The 23,630-nt window shown below is 37.9% G+C and overlaps 1 protein-coding gene and 1 long non-coding RNA gene across 2 annotated transcripts in view; one reads left to right on the forward strand and one right to left on the reverse strand.

The window, feature by feature from the left end:
- The window catches only part of LIX1 (limb and CNS expressed 1), a 49,789-nt gene that overhangs the window by 8,142 nt on the left and 18,017 nt on the right, over positions 1-23,630 (forward strand). Inside the window, exon 2 of the mRNA XM_077765210.1 lies at positions 9,596-9,759. Coding sequence (XP_077621336.1) covers positions 9,596-9,759 — 164 coding nt within the window. The remainder of the gene's footprint in view (positions 1-9,595; positions 9,760-23,630) is intronic.
- On the reverse strand, positions 5-22,051 carry LOC144232377 (uncharacterized). The gene is made up of 3 exons (XR_013335376.1): positions 21,885-22,051; positions 2,291-2,387; positions 5-69 (listed from the first exon to the last, which is right to left on the reverse strand). It is a non-coding gene; the product is annotated as an uncharacterized LOC144232377 (long non-coding RNA).

Raw genomic sequence — 23,630 nt, forward strand, 5'->3', positions numbered from 1 at the left:
AATGGTAGCCTTTCCAGTTTGTCTTTAACTGTTTTTGGCAAGTGATATTTTACCCAGTAGAATTTTTCTCTGTAAGGCAAAAAGAGAAAGTGGTTCTTTTTTTGATAGATTTGTAACATACGATTAAGATCCTTTTTTGCTAAAAAATGACTTCCCATTTAGGACTTATCTCATATTAGGTAGTTGAACTGGGCAACAAACTATAATGTTTCTATTTTCCTAAAGCATAAACAGTCATTAAACATTAATTTTAAGTAAAGGTTAACTGCTGTCATTTTACTAAAAGCAGTTGTATTGCCTTTAGCATCCATTATAAAGTGAATAATTTGGACAAACATCCCTGTTTCCAGATTTTGAGATGTAGCATTTTATCCATTTATTTTCTGGCTTTTATGAAGCTTTGACTTTACCAGTGAATAGTATCAAAAGAGCCTTCTCTTTACCATTTTTGAACTCTTTGCATATTTTGGAAATAAATAGCACAATGTGTACAATTAGAGAATTTTCAGATGTGCAGACTTTTTTAGAATGTTTAATGATATGGTTTCTAACCCAGGAACAGTCAGTTTCAAAGACACAATATGCAAGTATATAATCATGCCTTTTTCTTTCTTCCATCACCTTCTCTAACCACAAATAATAGCTAATGCTCTAGTGCTTACTATGTGTGAAGCTCTATTCTGAGCATTTCCCATTTAAGCCTTACAGAAACTGTGTGGCATGTACAGAAAGAACTAGAGCAGTTAGGTAGGTACCTTAGAGTGGTAAAGACAGCATTCACACCCAGGCATTCTGTCTCCAGGATTCATGCTTTTAACTGCTAAGTAAACTGCCTGCCAGTTGATAAAAGGTGGAGGGAGAAGACACAGTATACAGTTTTTTGTGTTTGAACCAGTGTCTGTATTTGAGGATTCTTCTATAACACGCTCTATAATCCTTGAGCAGAATGAGCCCTCTCTTGCCTGCCTCATCTCCTACTCATTTCTCATATATTTTTATGCCCGAACTCCTCCCAGAAACCTTCTCTTGGGCTCATCCAAATGTACAAGAGCAGCCATACATTGTCTCCAAGTGTCTGTGCCCTGTGTCTTCATGGATGGAGCCACCACAAGGAGCACAGCGCCTTAGGCAAGAGATCCTGTGTTCCTGCCTTTCTCACTCACTTGGGTAAAGCTGGGGCACTAGGACAGTGTGGTTGACTTCCATTTATTAAAAAAGCTAAGTCTCCTTACCCTGTCTCCTATCAAATTATACCCCTTTCCTAATTTCCTTTGCCCCCTTAAACCATTCCTTGGCTGATGTATCATTTTTCTTACTCTGTTTGTCAAGCCATCCTTACTCCTTTGGGAACATAGCTTCTCTCCCACCATGGTCTATATCTCACTCTTCTGAGTGTCTCAGCTTAGACCTTCCTCCAGGGAAGATTTTTCCTGAACTTTTCTGTCCACTTTCATTTGCTTTCCCCCTGTGGTGATTTAATTCTTGTGTCATAAATTTTTAGGTTTTAAATATTACTTTCAAATAATCTGTTCTACAATGTAGCACTCTAATATTTTCTTCACTAATTCTATTAATATATATTATGTCTGCAGCCAAATTGTTAAGTTTTATGGAAAGAAGCCTGTTATGAACTTTTTAAAAATCCATATTGTCAGGGCACCTGGGTGCCTCAGTTGATTGTCTGACTTCGGCTCAGGTCATGATCTCACAGTTCGTGGGTTCGAGCCCCGCATCAGGCTCTGTGCTGACAGCCACCTCAGAGCCTGGAGCCTGTTTCGGATTCTGTGTCTCTCTCTCTGACCCTCCCCTGGTCACACTGTCTCTCTCTTTTTCAGAAATAAGTTAAAAAAAAAAAACAAAACACTAACAAAAATCCATAGTGTCAAGGTCATGCTCATCAGATAAACCATGCCAGTACCACTTTGCTGGTTAATTATGTTCCACTAATGCCAGAAGCTACTTTCAAATCCTTTTCAACACATTGCTCTAGGCGGTCAACATAAATGGATTTGAGTTGGCACTCCAAGACAAAATTACTTACCATCTCCACTCAGGGGTTTCCTAAATCCTACTTATTAAGAAAGTAAAGGCCTTATTAGAAAGAAACAAACAATCCTGTGTCTTCTCTGACCAGGCTTCATCTTTCTGCACCTACTCCACCATCTCCCGCTGAGGGATGATTGCCACCACCACATCTATGCTGTGTGAGCACCATGGTGGTTCATACATGAAACCTCCTATTCTAGAAGGAAGTCTTGACCTCTCCAGGAATTGTAATGACTTCACTTACCTTCTACACATTCATTCATTTGCACTCAGATGGTTCAGAAAGGTAGAGTTTTCCCATATTCCAAGTGAATTCAACAGTTGCTTCCAGGTGAATAGCCCTGTGATGGATACCAAGAAGGGTACAGAAAAGAATGAACCAGAGTCCCTGCCCTCCTGAAACTCACAGTCTGCTGTGAGCTAAATAACAGAAAACTGTTCTATAAGATGAATGCATTTCATTCCTCTGGCCAGAAAGAAGTCCAGCCAAGTCTGACTTTATCAGTTTAGCCTAGAACACCACATCCATTTCATTAGCATGGTTTACCGGAGATTAAGTGCTAAGACACAAAGCCACTAATGGAATGAGAGCTCAGAAAAGGAGATTCATATGGGATGGAACCCATGAGTAAGGCATGATGGAATAGGTGGTATTTCCTCTGAAGTATGGGAGTAAGTTGGATAGATAGAGAGGAGGAGCAGAAACAAAACTCCTGGGAGAACTTGAACCAAGGCACAGGTGAAAAATAAGAGCTATATGTTTAGGAACAAGTAAAGACTTTGCTGAAACTGATTGTGGATTTCTATAGAAAGGTCAAAGGTTGAATGGTCAAGGTATTCCACATTGTTGGATGTCTTCACTCGTCATCTGCCTTCTGTGAAAACCTTAATGTTCACCTATTTATAACCAAAAAAAAAAGCTTGAGAAAGGGAAAAATGAAATCCTCATTTATGAAAGATTTGTTTGGGGATCGAATTACCACTCTGAAAATTCTGTCATATTCAAATTTCAAAACACAATGACAAAGAAAATAGCCATACTAATGCCTATAAGCAACAATGCAAATTATCTTCTTGATACAAAAAATATTCAAAACTTCCAAAGTGGTTTGTGTTAGCTCTGGCTATTGCAACAAAATACCATAAACTGGATGGCTTAAACAACAGAAATTTATTTTCTCATAGTTCTGAAGCCTGGGAAGTCCAAGATCAAGTTATCAGCATATATGTTTCCTGGTGATAGACCTCTTCCTAGCTTGCAGATGGTTGCCTTCTTGCTGTATATTCACATCACTAAGATAGGAAGCTCTGGTGTCTCTTTCTTTTCTTGTAAGGGCACTAACCCCATCATGGGGGCCCCAACCCAATGACCTCATTTAAACCTAATTACCTCCCCAAAGCCCCATCTTCTAATATCATCATCCTGGGGGTTAGTTAGGTCTTTAACATACGAATTTGGTTATTTGGGGGAGGAAGGATGGGTAGGTAGGAGGCACAAATATTTAGTCCATATCAAGGTCAATCACTTGTGTCTGAGAAAGCAATTTGGGGAAATGCAATGGATTAAGAAGTTTGACGTGTGCTGTAAATGCATAGGTTCAATTCCTTTCCTTACTCTCAGATGTTATAACCTGATAGAAGTCACAAAAAGGAATTAGATTTCATGCTATTATTCTCAGGCCCTCCCCAACATTTCTCTCTTCCTTTACTTCCTCTCACACCCCTACTCTCAGCCATTTGATATTCTATTTCTTTGTAATAATTTTACCAGTTTAACATCAGCTATCTTGAAAAACATAAAACCATTGATGACCTGTGGGTGTTAAACCCTGAACTAGTAAGGCTGTTCAGCTTGTCCTGACTCCAGCATCAAGCAAATTGTTAACCATCTACTTTCTCCCAGTCTCCAGCTGAAGATACACTACCTCTCTCCTGTGCCCAGATTCACTGTGGATGACCAATTTATCCTGTCCTGGCTGTCTGGCTGTGGATAAAGCCCTTTTTCTTTAGTGTCCATTAAAACAAAGTAGAAAGTAAAAAAAAAAAAAAAAAAAAAAAAAAACAACAACAAACTTTACTAAACTTTCAGAGGAATAATGCATAACCAAAAAGGATATATGTTCCAAACTACAGCTTCTTGACAATTAGGCAGAGAGACTTGACCTTGACCTTTGCTCACGGCCTTCTGTCCAGGAAGCCTGTCCAAGTTCCTCATCAGTCTTTTATCATTTTGTCTTGTTCCTTTTGTTCCTCCTTTAGTCATCTTTACTTGAAAGAAGGGACTAGAATGGGAGGCCCAGTAACCACCCTCTATGAGGTACACAATCATTGAGTATTTACACCATTGCTTTGAACCAGAGCAAAGTGTTGGTCATCAGGATAGCTGTTCATATGAACAAAGACCTCTCATTCATTGTGACAGTTCCAAGCTGGAAATATGTCATATAACTTGAATGAAAAAAACATCTTTTATGGTTTGATGATATTTAAATACTCAACTAATATTTATTATGCTCATACTATGTTCCAGACACTGTGGAAAGAAATGATGTAATTCTTTCTCTAAAGAGCACTGTCTTCAGTACAGGTAGACACATATGAAAACAACTTAAATTCTGGCACAATTAGAGAGTGTCTCAGAATAAAGAAAGACTATAGACTATACAGACAGCACTAGATTAAAAATCCCAGGTCTAAGACTTAGTCATTGTGTGATTGTACCTTGAGCATCTTTAATGTCTAATCTATAAGCTGTGGATGATAATACCCATTTCTAGGGGATGTTATAAAGATTCAATGAGAAAATGCATAGTGCCTGGCTTATAATAGGTACACATGGAGATCAGAATAGCAACTTCTTCCTATAACGGGACTTCTCAATTTTAATGTGCATCAGATTGCCTGCAAACCTTGTTAAAAATGTAGATTCTGGTTCAATAGGCCTGGAGTGGGGCTTGGGATCTGCATTTCTGACATGTCCCCAACTGGTATACATGCTGCTTCTCAGAGAATTGAAGTTTCTGTAGCAAGGATTTAGTGGTTATTTTGTTTTTGTTTTTATTTTTAAGTAGTTGACGCTGGAAGTGAATCTTAAAAGATAAGTAGGCCATACAGGAAGTCAACAGCCACTGGGGAAAAGGGCATTCTAAGAGGAGGAATAGAAGAAGTAAGGGGCTTGCCAGTAGCATAAAACCCAAGGGAGTCTAAAGGGGCCTGGAGGAGAAAAGAGAGAGGTGGCTTGTATGGAACAAGAAAGTATCAAGACATGGAGTCTTCTATGCCTTGTCAAGGAGTTATTTATCTTGTAGGTAACGAAGGATTCACAGAAGGATTTTAAGAAGATGTGAATGAGAGGCACTTGGTTGACTCAGTTGGTTAGGCATCCAGCTTTGGCTCAGGTCATGATCTTGCAGTTCATGAGTTCAAGCCCCACATTAGGCCTTGTGCTGACAACTCAGAGCCTGGAGCCTGCTGCAGATTCTGTATTTCCCTCTCTCTCTGCCCCTCATCTCTCTCTCTCTCTCTCTCTCTCTCTCTTTTTCTCTCAAAAACAAAAAAAATAAATATATGTTAAAATTTTTACAAAGAAGAAGATGTGAATGATTTGATGAACTGTGAGGTTTAGATTACCCTGGAAGCAATTGGAGGATAGGTTGCATAGGAGAATAATGGAAGTCAGGAGGATATTATGGTATACTGGATGAGATATGAACCAATGCAGTAATGGTAGTACAGATTGAGAGGAAGTGGAGACTATGGGAGACATCAGGATATGGAATTGGTAAAACTTGGGCATTTATTAGGATGGAAAGAGAACATGAAGTTTAAGATTCCTGCCAGCTTTTTATTTAGGTGACTGAATAGGTCATAATATTACTTTCTAAGTAATTCAGGAGGAAGAGTAGAGTTTTAGGGAAAGAAAATGAGTTGAGTTTGGGAAATGTCGAATTTGTGTGACATCTCACAAGCAAGTATCTATTAACAAAGTTGGAGTTATAGGAGAATGGTGTGGGAACTGTTGGCTTATATTATGGTATATGGAGTCATGGAAATAGGTTCTGACATTTAAGGAAAATGATAGAGAGCAAGAAAAGACAAGATTTTTTTTCAGATCAACATGAGGGATGACAGAGAAAGAGAAACCCATAAAAAGAAACTGAGAGCAAATGATTAGGAATAGAAAAGCAAAATCAGGATGAATAATTTCAGAAAAGCCTAGGGATAGGAGTGTTTCTAGAAGAAACTGATCAGCTATGTCAAATACAGTTAGAGGTCAAATACATAAGAACCAAAAATTAGGAATTGGTGATATTTGCTAGAGCAGTTTCAGTGGAATAAAGTACAGAAGAAAGTCAGATTATGGAGGGTAAAAAATGAATGGAAGATGAGGAATCAGAGATAGTAATATAAAATATTCTTTCTAGCAGCTTACCTACAACAGGAAAATATTAATAACTAGTAGCCAAAAATAGTCCCAAGGTTGAGTGTTTCATTTAACTGATTAATTCATTGATTGATTGATTGATTGGTTATCTTGAGCATACCTACGGCTGCTGAGAAGTTGTGAATAAAGAGGAAATCTTTAAAAATAGAAGGTGAAGAGAATTACTACCAGAACAATGCCATCTGAGACTGGAAGAAATAATGTGGAGCTAGGCACTTGCACAGATGGGTCACTAGATGTGGGGATGGATATCACATGCTTGGTAGCCCAAGTTTTTTCTGTAACAAGGGAGGCAGAATCATTGGCTGAGTGCCAAAGGGCAATTGTGGCTAGGGACTAAATTGTGTAGTGAAGCCTGTCCTCAGATTTGGGTGGTTTTCTTCAGTGGAACTTGAGCCTCTGCTTGCATTTTCTTTGACATTGCCCATGAACCTTGTTGTTGCTACTTCAAAAAAAAAAATAAAAGAGCATATGTTTCATAAATAGAGTATCCCTCTGCTATACTGATCTCTGGAATTTCAAATAGCAAGCTGGCCTTCTTCCCTCTGCACTCCATTCATCTGGTTTTCCAGTCGACAAGAGGAGATAGAGATAGAAAGATGGATTGTGTGTGTGCATGTACATATGTTGTACTTTTAGAGGTGATGACATACACAAGACTATCAAAGAAGTCTCCCAAGGTTGCAGAATGAAAAATTTGAAAACTGCTACTTTTATTCATATAGAAATCTACTGATTACATACCTTTGAACTCTTTAATGCACATAGCTTTACATGCCAAAATTCTTCTGTTCAATATATCTAGACTAACATGCGTCTTCATCTTCCAACTCCAATTCTCAGCTTAAAATTCATTCAACAATGAACTAACTTAAAATAGCAGGCTTTTTGTGCCTTGTGGACTATCAGAGCAACAGGTACTGGCTTTGGTTTTAGGATTCAATCTTTAAGACATTCTGCTAAGTCCTGAAGGTCACATGCAAGTAGAAAGGCAAACCAACCAGCTCAAAAATCCTTGCTTTCTTGGAGCTGGGAGACCAGGAAAGATGGGTAATCAAAATACAGTTTAAGATATAAAAGTTTTATTTAGAATTATATCAACTAGTAGAAAATATTATTCAAATAGTTTTGAATGAATGAAAAACTCTGTAATGTCTAATCTCACCTTGACCACTTCAACATGTACTTTTTAGTTAATTCAATTATCCCCTCTGATAGTCTTAATGTTTTCCCATTTTTTTTTGCCAAAACACTTCTTAAATACTAAACAGTACAGTTTTAAAATATATACAGGCATCTAATTCCTTAGGTATCTTGAGAATTTGCCTGAACTGCACACTATGAAGCTGATCCACGACCTAGGAATGAGGTAAAGGAGCCAGGTACTCTAGTAAACAGCTTAGAAGGTGGCTGTGCATTGTTTTTGCCTCCAGGTCAAACTCTGTGACTTTTCTGACTCCCTGAAAAATATTAAAGCTCAACATTTTGAAGCACAGTTAGGAATGTATTCAGGAGAATGCCAAAAGACATAGACACAATATTATGCAAAGACTGTTTAGAAGAACAAAAAATATTTAATCTAGAACTTGAGGAAACCTGAGAGTTGTCTGTATTAGTATACTTTCATATACAAGTGAGAGACAATCAATTCAAAATTATTTAAAGGGAAAAAGCAGATGTGTTAGCTCAGGGACTCAAAGTGTTTATTTGAAACTTAGTCTTTCTTTGTCCATCTCTTGGTTTTACCCTTCTTTGTATTGGCTTTCTTCTCAGCCAAGTTTCCTCCTTGCTTGGGCAGTGTCACACTTACTTCCAATCCTCTCAGCAACCCTAGAGAAAAAGGAGAGAATCTAGTCTTCCAACATTTCCAACAGAAGTCCTGAACTCATTGGTTCTAAATGACTTGGCTTTGGTCAAATCCCCATCCCTCAACCCTGAAGAAGACATGGTTGAAGAAAAGATGATTGTTTAAAGAAGACTTTTGTGTTCTCCCACAAAGAGGAGAAGCAAATTCAAGGCAGGCAAAAGCAATAAATGTTCTATATTGCTTTCATGTATGCGGTGGACTTTCACGTGGGTAAGGGCATAAACTTCTGTGAAGCCCCAGAAATGAGAAATAGGCCGCTTGCATGAACCTTACAGGACAGCAGATTTCAGTTTACTCCCAAAAAGGATCTTTTCACAGAACCATTAGGAGTGGAAACTGGCTGCTTTAAGGTGTAACAAGTACCAGCTCCTTCCCTGTGTTAAAGCACAAACCAGATAGGCAGCTGTCAATAGTGTTGTATAAGACATTCCTACATTAGGCAGAGCTTTGCCTGCATGACCTGTAAAGTCTCTTTTGACGCTACAATTCTATTATCCTTGTTAATTTTCACAATTCAATTTGCAGTACAGGATAAACAAACCAACCAAATTTGATCTGAAACTTCTGCAGGCTATCACAGGTCATTTAATCTAAACCACATGGCTATAGCCATTACTGTGTTTTCTGAAGTTATCTAACAGACGTAGTCCTTAACAAGGTCTCCAAGTTATTAGTTTCACTTATGGCTTTTTCCAGCCTCCTGCTTATTACCCAACTGCCTTTCATTCTCTTTTCGATTGGGATGGAGAGGAGCATGAAAGAGTGTTCTTTCTGCCTTTCTCCTCTTAAATCTTATAATACGCGGGTCCCAATTAAAATGGTATTGTTTATAGCTTTACCTCCAAATTTGGCTTTCACTTTGTAGGTTTAAGAATCTATGAGAAATGGGAGCATGGGCCCTGGATAACCACAGCCCTAAACAAAGCATATTGAGGCAAATTTTCAAAGAAGAAGAGTGACATTTTTTAATTCGGTATTAAAAATTAATTTATAAAGTAAATTTAGTATACTGCAACATTATTAGAATTAGGGTACCCAACTACTTTAGTCATACTCATGAAGAAATAAACACATTTGCATTAAATAGGAAAGTGCTCCCTCCCACTCATAAACGTCCATACGGTTCTGCTTAAATTGGAAATGACATGTTACACAATCCAGCCTGCAAATAAAATTTTGTTTTTCCCAAAGTACATTCATCCTTAAAAACTGATTATGGTTTTTTTTTTGTTTTTCAGTGAATGTTGTGTCAATGTTACAGGAATTTTGGGAAAGCAAGCAGCAGCAGAAGGCTGCATTCCCAAGTGAAGGCGTGGTGGTCTATGAGTCCTTGCCTTCTCCAGGACCGCCCTTTGTGAGTTATGTGACCCTCCCAGGGGGAAGCTGTTTTGGCAACTTTCAGGTAAGAAACAACCATAAATTGGTCAGTAAAAGTTAATTGGGTTAAAAGAGAGTAAGTCGTTCTATAAAATGGTAACATTATAAGCTTTCTTGGTCGTAGTGAAAAATACGTTGTGTTGCATTCCATTATATATACAAAAATACTTGTCAGGTGTTCCAATTTTTTTTTTTTAATGTAAGTGATTTATATTAGGGTGGCCCCTGATATTTCTTTGCGGAAAATTAATTTTATAGCATTTTATTTGGCTGATAGCTGCTGCCTTTTCCCTCAAAATATTTTAGAATAAACCATAAAGAACAAGGAAACTCCTGCAAAGTCCTTCCATCAGTATCCTTCCATCAATTTTGTAATCAAATGCTAAGCAACCTACTAAACACCAAAGCATGAACCAACTGCAAAGGTTGAGACCCACAGGTCTGAGTTCAGGCACCTGGGCTAAGCCCAACTTCTGCCTTTGAATACCTGCATATTCTTGAGAAACTTATTTTAACTTCTTGATTTCACTGATTTTGAAATGGGGAATAATATCCATGGTGTTTGTTGGGAGTCATATCAGATATATATGCAATATATTTATATTAGAATACTAGGTATTCTAAGTATTCTTTTGGTAATTATTGTATTTGGGTTTTTTTTTTTTAAATTTATTTCTGAGAGAGAGAGAAAGAATGCACGCATGCGTAAGCAGGAGAGGGCTAGAGAGAGAGGGAGATACAGAATCTGAAACACGTTCCAGTCTCTGAGCTAGCTGTCAGCACAGAGCCCGACACGGAGCTCAAACCCACGAACCATGAGATCATGACCTGAGCCGAAGCCGGTCGCTTAACTGACTGAGCCACCCAGGCGCCCCTAGTAATTATTATAAAGGCTCTTCTAGTTGGTTAAATCTTTATCTTCTTTATGATTAACATAAATGATGACGCAATTCTAGTTGTATACCAACTCACACAAAAACATTGCCTATAATAACCATCAACTTCTGATTGTCCAGTATATATGACAAATATTCACTGACTTGGAAATATCAAGCGTTGGGCCAAGTAATGAGGGAATAATCCATACCTTGAAGAAATCAGTGTGCAAAAAATTATAGTAATTAAATAGAGTTATATATGAGGATCAATGAAAGCATAAAGAAGAAACTTCTCAGTTTATCAGTCACCTTTGTAAGTACTCCTTTAGTGCAGTAACTATCTCTCAGTTTTCCATAACTGGTAAAAATCCTGTATTTATAGTTTATGGACTATATACTCAACAAGCATTCAAGTTTCCCTCTCAGGTTTGACAACTAGGAACCCCAGAGGCAAATTTACAGTGTACCTCTTTGTAGTGTGAGTCCACAAAACTTAATGTCATATAATTAAGGACTAACATCATACATGATTATTTATATTTCTACCTTTTCTGTCCCTTTGAAACTAGTATGCCTTACTCATTTATTTTATCCTGCTACTGTGTATCTATTATATATCATTTCAAATCTTTATGGAGTGACGGGAGAACATAGTTTAATAAATAGACCTACAAACCTATGTCTGATTAGAGTAAGTCAAAGGATTCACGGGAAATGCAATCACAAGCTGAGATATGCAATTGAAGGTGTCTTTGCCAGGCAATACAGGGGACATGACATTCCTAGCATAAGGAACAGTATATTAAAAGGCCTGGAGGAAGAGAAAAACGCAAGCACTTTCAGACTTTGGGAAGCCTAAGTGTGTCTGCGGCAGGGAAATGGTAGGAGATGTTGGAATAATCACATAAAGGTTCTTCATACTTTGCAAAGGAGAACAGGTTTTATTCCATATCAAATCAGAACCCCTGAGGATTTTGAGTAGGAGACTGATACATTCAAATGTGTTTCAGAAAGATTATTCTGGCAGTAGCGTGGGAGTAATTTTAAGGCTACTTAAAGAACTGTTTTCAAAACTTCTGGCCCAGCCAGCCACAGAGATCTTGCTTTTTCCTACCCTGAACATTGATCAGCAGTGGATCTCTGTTTGACTTCTGACTGATGACAGTGAGTTGCCTGATGAGGATGATTTGAAGGTAGGTCTAGAAGCCTCAAAACAGAGCTTAATATAACTATAGACATTTAGATAAGGATGAGGGGCAGGGGAAGGGGAAGAAAGGCAGCCACTGAGGAAGGGATTCTTTAATCTATGTGAACCTGCAGTCCCTCATCGAACATTCTAAGGTGAAATCTGCCTACTCATAGAGAACTTCCATCAGACTTCTCATTCAGGGGAGACCTTCTAGGCAAACAGACCTACTCAGTAACAGAGCAAGGTCTTGCCAGCCACCTGAATGACTGTCTTTGTCTATGAATGTCAGTGGTCTAAAGTCCACCAAACATTTGAGGAAAACCAAAAACAAGAGAAAGGCCAAGTCAAACAAACATAAGGATATAAAGAATTCAAGCAACAGATGACATAAGAGAAGAAAATTGTGGAAGGATATTTATCCTTAAAATAGCTGTGAAACAAGGAGCAAGCAGGGAACAAGAAATTTAAAAATATGGTTACCAAATTAGAATAATAAAGATAAATAAATAAAAGAGGAGTAAATAGATGAGTGGACATAGGTTACAGCCAAATTAGTGAAGGATGACAAAATAAAAAAATTATTAGTAAAGTAAATGTTTTAGAACATAGAGCAAAAAGACAAAGAGATGGGAAAAAAATTAATACAGGAGACATGGGAATAAATCCTGGAGGTAAACATTAATCTGATAAGAGTTCTAGAAAGAAACAAAGGAAATAGTGGGGAAGAAATAAATAACAGAAGCAATTTTCTTTGAGTTAAAGAAATCACAAATTTTCATATTGAAAGGGCTTACCATATTCCATACAGGATCATGATGAAAGAATCACAGAGCTCCGTGGGACTTAGGGAAAATATTCTGCTTAAAAGATGGATCAAGGGCTTTTTTTTATACTAAATTTGTAATTGATCTCAATGGTTTGGGGTTTTAGTTTTTGGTTTCATTTTAATATAGATTGAATTTCAATGTAAGACAGCTTCGGAGGAACTGATATAATAGGGCAAAAACCGGCAAACCTGGTCAACAAAACCAAACTATTCTTTTGAAAAGACAAATTAAAAAAAATCTTTGGCATTTCTGAGTAAGAAAAAAGACAAAGCATATACTACACTAAACATGATAAAAGGAACACAATCATAGGAGTATAATATAACAATACGACATAAGCAATTATATTGAAAAACAAGAAAACTCAGATGATATTAAAAGAAACTTAGGTGGGGGCACCTGGGTGGCCCAGTCGGTTGAGCGTTCGACTTCAGCTCAGATCATGATCTCATGATTCATGGGTTTGAGCCCCCGCATCGGGCTCTGTGTTGACACCTCAGAGCCTGGAGCCTGCTTCAGATTCTGTATCTCCCTCTCTCTCTGACCCTCTCCTGCTCACACTGTCTTCTCTCTCTCTCTCTCTCTCTCTCTCTCAGAAATAAATTAAAAAAAACATTTAAAAATTTTTTTAAAGAAACTTAGGTGATATTGACTACTTTTTGGGAAGTCTCTGTATTATCTTTGAAATTCCTCTATAACTCTAAAATAATTGCAAAATTAAATTTTAAAAAAGGTTTTCAGTGGCTCCCTATTGCCTTTTTATTAAAGTCTAAATTCCTTAGACTGGAAGTAAAGGCTCAACAACTGGCCCCAACTTTCCCTTTCAACTTTATCTCCCTGAATTCCTCTCCTGACACTCAGCGCTTCAGCCTACCTGTTCTTCATTTATGCCTTGACCTCTTCTAGCTACTACGTATGTGCATAGTCTGTCTCTATAATAAAGCGTAAATGCCTCAGGGACGGAGTCTGTATCCTTCTATCCCTATGACTCCAAGCACTGTACTTTGCATATAATAAGTGCCTAATACATTTTGTTGAAGGAATAGCTAAATGAATGAATAACAAATCTCAAAAATAACTGAAGTTTAGGGGCACGTGGATGGCTCAGTCAGTTAAGCATTCAACTCTTGATTTTGGCTCAAGTCATGCTCTCAGGGTTAGTGAGTTCAAACCACACATTGGGCTCTGCACTGGTGTGGAGTCTGCTTGGATTCTCTCTCTCTCTCTCTCTCTCTCTCTCTCTCCCCCCCATTCTCTCTCTCTGCCCCTCCCCTTCTCTCACTGTCTGTCTCAAAAATAAACTTTAAAAAAATCACTGAAGTTTATATTTGTCCATTATTGTATATGATCACTATTGATTGATGTATAAAATAGTGTGTATATATATTATGATATGCAATACAATATATCAGCTAAGGTATTTTACCTAACTGTAAGATGGTGGGCTGGCAAAGAAAAGGCAGGAACATTAAAATCAGGTAATATTATTACGTTCATATCTGTGGCTTAATTTAAAAATATTGATGTAAAAAAACATCTAAGTCTCTCTGACTTTAATTTATGTCACTAACTTTCCTTCCACCCTATACCCCTGCCCACAAATAACCAAGATTTGGCCATCCTCTCACCCACGTGTTCATTTTGTTTGTTCTTATGTGGTAAGTGCATTCATTACAACCTATCTAGAATATAATGTAGATGACAAATCAGTGAATGGGTCTAGAGCACATTAGTTTAAGAAATTCAAATTTTCTTGTTTTTGTTTTTGCTTTCACTACATTGAGAATTATGAATTTCCCAATCATCTCATAAATTTCTACTCAAAATGATAGGGCTTCCCCTAGATAATACACTCAACATCCTTCTTGTGATCTTTAAAAAATAGAATACAAAATGAAAAAATTGAACTCTTCAACAGTGAGGTCGCTTGGTGATTTCTGTAATCATTTCAGGGTCTCCTTTACCTTATGTTTAAATCATTATATTTTAAGGTTCTCAGGAGGATTGTTAACATCGTTGCTTTAAAGGATGCAGAATTTCCTGAATCAAATGTTTTGAAAATGTGTTTGGGTGATTGGCTGACAAATCTGGCCCCTTAACCCATTTGGCCCTCCAAAATATGATTTGAGAAAGGAAAACTAGGAAATAGAAAAAAGAAAGAAAATTTCTCTTAAAGCAATGACCTTACTCTTTTCTTTGTTGGTTCAGAAACCATCTTAAATGTTATTTTCACCATATAACATTTCATCATGTTTTTGCCAGCAGTTGGCCAGTAAGAGCCTATATGCTCATTCCTGTAATGCTTTTTGCGTAATCAAATGTCACCCTTGTGCATTGCAAATCATTTCGTGATGGATTATTAATGCCAAGACCATGTGCTGAGACATGGAGAAACCATTATGCCAGCAGTAGCCTTCTTACTGAGCCATGGACGTCACCTCCAATGGTGCCAAGTAATTGAAAATACTTGAAGTGGAGTATGGGACTGGATTGAAGGATTAATCCTTCTGGTTTCATGAAAGCTGTAAGAGATTATGGCCATTCATTCTTTAGAAAAATGGTATTCAGACTTAGCTTTAGTTTTCTGATTAATCAAAGGAAAGCAGTCAAAAGGCTCTGATGGACACAAACCGCTGGTTTTATGCAAAGAAACCTCCCACTGAAGTAAATGGGAGGCTTGTGTCCAAGAAGACTAATTAAAGAATTTCAGTTAGTCTTGACACCACAAGCCACAGAAAAACAGAGAGCCAGAGGGAAAAGCAGCAGCCATAATCTTGTTTAAACTATGCCTTCCTAAATCACTACAGTATTAGAAAAAGAGAAGTGAAAATATGATTCATTTTTGAATTTCAAAACAATGAATAAAATGATCTATTGATATTGTTATTTTTTTAGAGAGTTACATTGGAACACTTTAGTTCGTATTGTGTCTTTTATAAAAAAAATCGTCCTCTAATATTACAAGCATTAGGTAGGAATTCACGCATTTTGGACTTATTTTCTTTATGCCATTTTTGTCTAGGCAGTTAATCCCTCCCTAGCCACATATCATGACCATGAAAACTTGCAGTAATTTCCATTTTTTGCAATAAGAGCAACACAGAGGCCATCAGATCAACGTGTGGCTCCCCTCTTGGTGAACTCAGAAGGAAAGCCACTCACTGCTTCAGCAGCTGTTTTTGTTTTCAAACGCAAAAGGAGAACTTATTTGAATATTTTATCTTCTTTTCTATTTTGATTAAAAGGTTTGATTCAATTTTTGTTTTCCAACCAGTGACGCGGCCTTCCAGGTAGTCTGCTAGAGCGATTTGTATTAATGAAACTTCATTCTTATTTGGAATAACAACCAAAAATTCCTTTGAGTGTAGTACTAGACTATGCAATTATTTATGTGCATAAGTTGGGATTGAATAAAAAATGTATCCCCTGGCTAAAACATTGATGTGATAGCTTAATTTGAAGGGCAGGACACTAAGTCATTTGGGTATCACATCTTTTTCATGTAAACATTTTGCTGTTGTTAATATTTCTTCACGGAGAATAAATATAGGTGTTAAACACGGTCTGGGTATTTAGGCTGTTTGTGTATTGCCAGGCACCCCATGGAACTGAGACATTTAATATTTCTAAAGACAAGCCGTTGATTGATTTTTTTTTTTCAACAAATGTTTGGTGTTGCATAATACGGCTGCACAGTTGGGAGATGTGAGAGGAACACACAGAGTAGATGAGCTCCTAGCAAAGCTCTGTGTCTCTAAAAGGCCTTTCATTTTTATGCCTCTTAGTTTCCAAACCAAAACCTTTGCCTATGAAGATACCTAGAAAAATTACTTTTCCAAGATATATATGACCTAAAAGAAGGAGAGGACTGTTTGGTTTTATTGTGTTTTAGTTACTTGAGGCAGTATGCACACTTTCCCTGTATTATCAGATATAAAACACATGTTTTACACTTTCATGCATTGAATGAGTCTTCTCAAAGTCCATGGAATTAAAAGTATATTTAAATCACAATAAACTAAGTTTATGAAATTAAGTTTTTACCAGGAGACATGGACTAAGAGAAAATTTTATTAATTCATAGACTTGGCTAAATGGAATGGTAATGCTCTTTTCACTGATCATTAAATAAGTCCTAGGCTCAACATTCTGTGTCCCAAATAGAGATTTAATTCTTGCCATAAAATTGAGGCTCTTGCCCTACACCAACGCTGTTTTAATGCAAAGTATTTCTATTTGAAATCATCCAGGACCTCTTCTCTGTCTCCAGACTTGTACACCTTGACTCAAATGCACAACACACTATGCAATGTTAACTTCTAAAGGAGGCATTTCCTGGTAGAAATTTCCACAGGAAAGCATCCTGTGTTGCAACTAATGAGACCCAAAGATAGGAAGGTTAGTTATAGCCCCTTCCCATTTGAAAGTCATATGTCAAGGCTTTAATGACTTGCCATGAAACTTAGAGTACATATTGTTTTAATGAGATGCTGTATTTATTCCCCAGCCCTGTTCCCTAACTTTAATTTCTGTCTTTTCTTAGCAAGCAAAGTGAATAGAGATGCTTGATCTCCAGATAGAACAACAGAGTTCGGTGAAAGGAATGCTTGGGAAGAGAATCCACACTAAATAAAGACTTGGGATTATCTTTGCAGGAGTCTCCAAGTCCCTAGTTGAATGAGCTTTAGGAAGATGCTAACTGTCTCCTGAGTTGCTGAGTGAGGAATAAAAGCTGACTCCATCTTTCCTCGTCCCCCTTCCATCCCTCTCAGTGCAATCAGAGCCAAGTCCTTTTACATCAAAGCAACTATAAAAATAAACCAAAACTCTGAGCCCTGATCAATTCATCTTGTCTTCACCTTAACTTGAAAAAAGCAAAAGAAGAAAAGAAAAAAGGGGAAAGAAAAACCTCAAGGAGCAAACACAACATGGTTTTGTAATAGTTACCAGGGACCTTGGTCTAGGTATGTGTGTAGAATAGCATTTGTGGCAGAGGTAAACGAGGAGGAGGCCAGGTGGTTTATATTATAAAAATAACATTCTGACCCACCATGTGCATGAAACGTTTCTTTCAGTTGACAGGAACTGGTGAGTTTTCTCTGAAAATTGGACTCCCAGACCACTCCCCTCCCCCATACCTAGCAAAGACCCCCATTCCCAGCACACACAGAGCTCCAAATTGTTCCCAACATATTTGCAGCCAGCCTGACCTACAGAGAAAGAGGCACGATATTAACTTGGGTGACTGAGTTTCAACGGTTGCCCTTTTTCACATCACCATCTGGAAGGAGAAAAAAATGCTAATATATCCACAATTAGATAAATTGGAACACATGCAAATGTTCATGCTTAGACCAGGGGCAGTCAAGGTCTTGAACTGAAAAGGGGACAATTAGCACCAGGGCCTAGCTTGCGGCATTCTTTGTGCTGATGCCTTGCTGTCAGGATGCAACAGAGGTGTTGGTGACACTGACCAGAACTGGCAGCCCATACACACAACTTCTGCAAGTCGCTTGCTGAGACTTGAACTCTGATTCCCAAAAGCAAAACGTTCTCAACCACCTGGATGACAGACTTGACAGCCTAACGGATTTGGGCAAGAATTCTCACCTCTAACAGAGTCAGTTTATTTGGTTTTGCCACCTGCAAAGTCCCAGCTCAGATCTCTTGGGTAAATGTGCTATTCAGGGAATGCCACCTAAATAACACTGACCTGCTGTTGACCCCAAGGGGGAACAACATTTTCAGGTTTGAATTCATATGTAGATTCAATCTGCTTCATTTGCTATTACTGTTCTTATTCAAAAATCTCATTCCTTAGTAGACTATTTTTCAACTCCTTGGCTATCATTAGTAGGGAACTAGTAAAGTGTGCCTAACTTGGTTTTGTACATTTTGGATCTACAAATTTTTTTTTCTTTCTTGATGTCTTTCAAATACAAATGCCTTTAAAATACAAATATTAAAGGGGCGCCTGGGTGGCTCAGTTGGTTAAGGCTCTGAATTCTTGGCTCAGGTCATGATCTCAAGGTTCATGAATTTGAGCCCCGTGTCAGGCTCTCTGCTTTCGTCACAGAGCCTGCATCAGATCCTCTGCCCCTCCCCTTCCTGTCCTCTCCCTCTTGTGTTCTGTCTCTCTCTCTCAAAAACAAAACTAAACAAAACAAAACCTGAAACCACAAGAAAATTAAAATCAATCAATAAAATACAAACATGAAAAATCCTAAAAAGTCTGATGTTTAAGATGGAGAAAAGTTACTTATATTGATGTCTTTCCACATGCTTCCTTGTAGAAAACACCGTAGTTGAGATGTACGTACACTAAAATTATGAGGTCCAGAAACAGCTACTCAACACATGTATTCTGCCTATTTCCTAGTACTAAGCATGGGGAAAATTATTAATCAAATGAAGGCTCTCAGGAAAGTAACTGTTCAGAGTATAAATTGTGCCAGCCTAGCTAGGTTTCTATGAACAGTAACACATTTGTCAATACTTTAAAGTATTTAATAAATAATTAACAATAAAACTAATTTCTTACTAGGCATTTCTATTTTTTTTATTTTTTTAAAGGTTTATTTGTTTTTGAGATAAAGACAGAGTGCGAGGGAGGTTAGAGGCAGAGGGAGGGGAGAGGCAGAATCAGAAGCAGGTTCCAGGCTCCGAACTGTCAGTACAGAGCCCAATGAGGGGTTCCAACTCACCAGCCACAAGATCATGACCTGAGCCGAAGTCAGACACTTAACCTACTGAGCCACCCAGGCACCCCAGGCATTTCTACTTTAATAACATGTACATGACTACCAAAATTTTATTTCACTTAATTTAAGAACTTGTATATATCCTACAGTATTTCAGGACAACCTACTGGCTCACAAATTAATCTTGGTCGATTAATTTCCCGTTGTACAGTGCCACACTTTGGGAAACTATCATGAAAGGAATAAAAATTGCTGGGCAGAAGAAGAAAATGGAGACTTCATTTACTTAAATCAGTAGTGCTTATATACTTCCTAAGCACCTAATTTTAGAACTGTCATAGAGAACTTTTTTTTCAACCTGAACACTGCCATTCCTTGATTCTTTGGTAGAAGCAATTTCATTAGTGAGAAATTAACGTTTTGATGTTAGCAGAGGTGGACTTATTATTGTGATATCATGATTTATAATAAGAAATACATATTTGGTCTGTATCCTTCTTGGTCCCTGGCACAAAGCTCCTAAAACACTTAGAATTTCTTAAGTGGTAAAAATGAAAAGGTATCTTTTATTATTTATAACAAAACCCTTTCTACCACACCTGAGTTTATGTTAATGAGGTGATTTCTGAAAAGCCCCTAATGATGGTGGCTGGTTGCCAAAGGAACCAACCAAATGATTAGAAGGTTGAAAGTTTCACACCTAAAATTTGACCTTCTAGGAGAGGAGAGAGGCTAAAGATTGACTTAATCACTGATGGCCAAATATCTAATCATTCATGCCTATGTTATGAAATCTCCATAAAAATCCTAAGTATTGGAACTTGAAGAGCTTTTTGGTTGGTGTACACATGGAAGTTTTGGAAGGGTGGTGTGCCTGGGAAGGCTATGGTGCTCTGAGCCCCTTCCCACATTTGTGCCCCAACCACCTTTTCCTCAGGCTGTTCCTGAGTTGCATTCCTTCATAATAAACCAGTAAGCTAGTAAACGAACCATTTTCCTGAATTCTGGGAGTTGTTCTAGAAAATGACAGAACCAGAGGAGGAGTCATGGGAACTACTCATTTGTAACTGTTTGGTTAATCAGAAACCTAGCTGACAACCTGGATTTGCTATTGATGTCTGAAGTGGGAGCCGTCTTGTAGGACAGAGCCATTAATCTGTGGGATGTTATCTCCAGGTAGATAGTTTAATAATCATGTTACAATGTAGGACACCCAGCTGGTGACAGAGAATTCATTTGCATGGGGGAATTAGTTGTGTTGGTGACCAGAGTAGTGTAGAATGTTTTCATATAGTAGAGGAGAGGCTTATCCTTTTCAGGAAGCCAGTAAAGCTTCTATCTAGGTTCTTTCCAAAGCACAGTGCCAACTTTTTCAATTTATAGTTTCATATTGTTTTCATTAAACAAGTTGTTCACACCAAATTGTGTGAACTTCAGGTCCTGCAAAACCTGGTTCTGCGCCTGACATTTAGAGATGAGACGCTAACGGGACAGAGGCCCCCAAGAATAATCCTGGGTTCGCCTGCCTCAGAATCACCTAGAAAGTTAAAATGCAGAGTCCCCCCACCTCCCACTACAATCCACCTAAAGAAACTGATTAAGCTGGTCAGGTTAGAGCCTGGGAATGTGCATGTTTAAGCATTTCCCCAAGTGATCTTACTATGAACACTATACTTTCTGAACTCTGGGTTCAGACTCCTGGCCTAAGCTTCTTAATGATCTTCATAGTGTACCCTATGGGCTCTTAGTGGCTTGTTGGTGATCTAACATGCAAATAAAATATAAGAGCAAGCAAGAATGAGCTGATATTGGGGTAATTTCTTATCTAATGGAGTTGGGGACATTTCATTCAAATGACTTTTGCTCTTGAAGAGTTAGCAAACACGTCTGAAATTATTGGTCACTCTTTGGTAAAACTGCAAATTCTCTTGGTCCCATACTTCATCAAGGGCTAACTTCCAGCCAGCATGAGAAACTTTGTACAGGAGATGACATATGATCTCCTCATCTAATCATAGCTGGCCTCTCTTTCCATTTTTCTTTCTCCTATAGTCCAGGAAAGCACCCAAAGGACAGTAGAAGGGAAGCAGATATAGAATAATTGTCAGCACATTCCCCTCTTCACTGAAGAGCACAGTTGCTTGCCACAGTGTACTGCTTCCTCTTTGGCCTTTTGTTCTGAATGAAGTTGAATTTGTCATGTAGGGATAGAAGGAGACAATCTTGAAGTCTTTTGTCAAAATGACCCTTAGAATATCAAAGTAGGTGCTTTGGCTAAAGAACTATATCGATTTGAGGAGTGCTATTAACTTTTAGCCAAATTCTGTCTATTCCAAGGTATATGACAATTTCTGTGACAGGCACAATAATGTAGTAATTAAAAATCTGGACTCTCAAGTCAGGCAGACCTGGGGTTGAATCTTTTATCTGTCACTTTTTAAGTTCTATGACCTTGGGATATGGCCTCTGTTTCCTTGTCTACAAAGTAGGATAACAAAGAGAAATGCCTTTATATTAGTGATCTATGGCTGGTAACAAATTGTCTCAAAACTTACATTCATTGTCTCATACTGGAGGTTTATATTCAAGCTGTCAGTTAGAGCTGAAGTCGTCTGAAGGCTTGATCCGTTCTGGAGGATCAGCTTCCAATGTCACTCAGATGTCTCTTGGCAGAAGGCATTAGCTCCCTACCATGTGCGTCTCTCTGTAGCACTGCTTACGACATGGCAGTGGACTTTTCCCAGAGGAAGCTATCTAGGAGAGAAAGCAAGTGTTATCAAGACAGATACCACAGTGTCATTTATAACCTAATATTAAAAGGGACATACCATATAACTTCTGTCACATTCTGTTGGTTACAAAGACCAGCCCTGGTATAGTGTAGGAGGGGACTGCGTGAGGGCGTGGATGCCAGGAGTACCGCTGCCTTCCAATAGTTTTCTTCAGCATTGCCAGACTCTTTTATTATTATTTTAGTTTTTTATTTTTTGCTTTAATTTTAGATTAGAGCCAGGAGGCTTTGAAATTATTATAGTGGTTTATAATGTACCAGCAAATGAAAGGCATCTGAGCATCAAGATAAATGTCTGAGTGGGGTCTACTAGCCGCCTGAAAATCATGTGGCTTCACATGCCTAAGAAATCCACAGCTGACTTTAGTAAAATCTCAACTATTAAATATTCCAGCTCTGCACTTTAACAAAGTGCAAAGGACAAAAGTTGTCTCTCTATATTAACAAGTAAGAATAGTTAGCGGACAAGGCACGGTTTACGAATCTGTATTTATGATTGAGGTCTGGCTGAAAAACCGAGAATAAACCATACGACCTGGGAAGTCTAATTCTAGCAGGAAGTTGTTTTGAAATAACATCATACTTCACTCACTCCCCAACTGATGTCTTTGATGACTGATTTGGACACATCAATAAAATGACCTGTCACTTACCATATTTTATTTTCTTGCAGCATTTCCTACTGATGGTAACTCTAACGGTGCCTATTCTTACAGCAGAATCCACACTGTGATTTAGATTTGCCAAGCAGATTGCTTTTGGCTACATTTCTTGCCCAAGTGCAGGCCCTTATGGTTTGAGAGATCTCATTTAAATATCCCTAAAGAAAAATATATAGCCTTTACTGGCTTGGATTTGTAGCTCTAAATTTTAGAAGAAAGCGCCTGGTTAACATTATAGACATTTTGAAGTACTTGCCTTTTAGAAATGCGAAGAACAATAGCAAGAAAGCCTTTTGATGATTCAGAATTTATTTTATTTTATGTACTTATTAATTGGTACACTTTCTTCCCCATTTTAACCAAAGATTCTGTACATTGAAACAGTAAATAAGTAAAGACATGTGTCTGCTTTAAAATCTTGATATTGGTGAAGTCTCCATAGTCCTTTTTCATGCTTTCTGGAAAAAGGCTCTTCTGTTCTCTCAGCCCAGCAGCACTTTGATCTCAGAAGCAGTGCCATTTGGTTGTAAATGTATGTGGCGCCTTTGATCTACTACTTAGCTGGTCTTATTTAAAATAGATACCTTCTTTTATCTAAGTAGTGTTTACTAGGTCTCTCTCTATGAAAGACAGTTTAAATTGCTATTATTTAGATAAAAAGTTATATAAAGTTTCTTAAGATTGCCCAGATCTGAATCTAATTCTCTAAAGTCTAAAACCCCAATGGCTCTATTATAGATTTTGTAAAGAAAATACCTTTTAAAATGGGATACTCCTACAGATGTCAGGTAATATTTGCAAAAACTTTGCTTTCTGATGGGAAACTGATTTTACAAAGAATAATAAAC

This window comes from Crocuta crocuta, unplaced genomic scaffold (genome assembly GCF_008692635.1).
Source record: "Crocuta crocuta isolate KB4526 unplaced genomic scaffold, BGI_CrCroc_1.0 scaffold645, whole genome shotgun sequence".
NCBI classification, from domain to species: domain Eukaryota; kingdom Metazoa; phylum Chordata; class Mammalia; order Carnivora; family Hyaenidae; genus Crocuta; species Crocuta crocuta.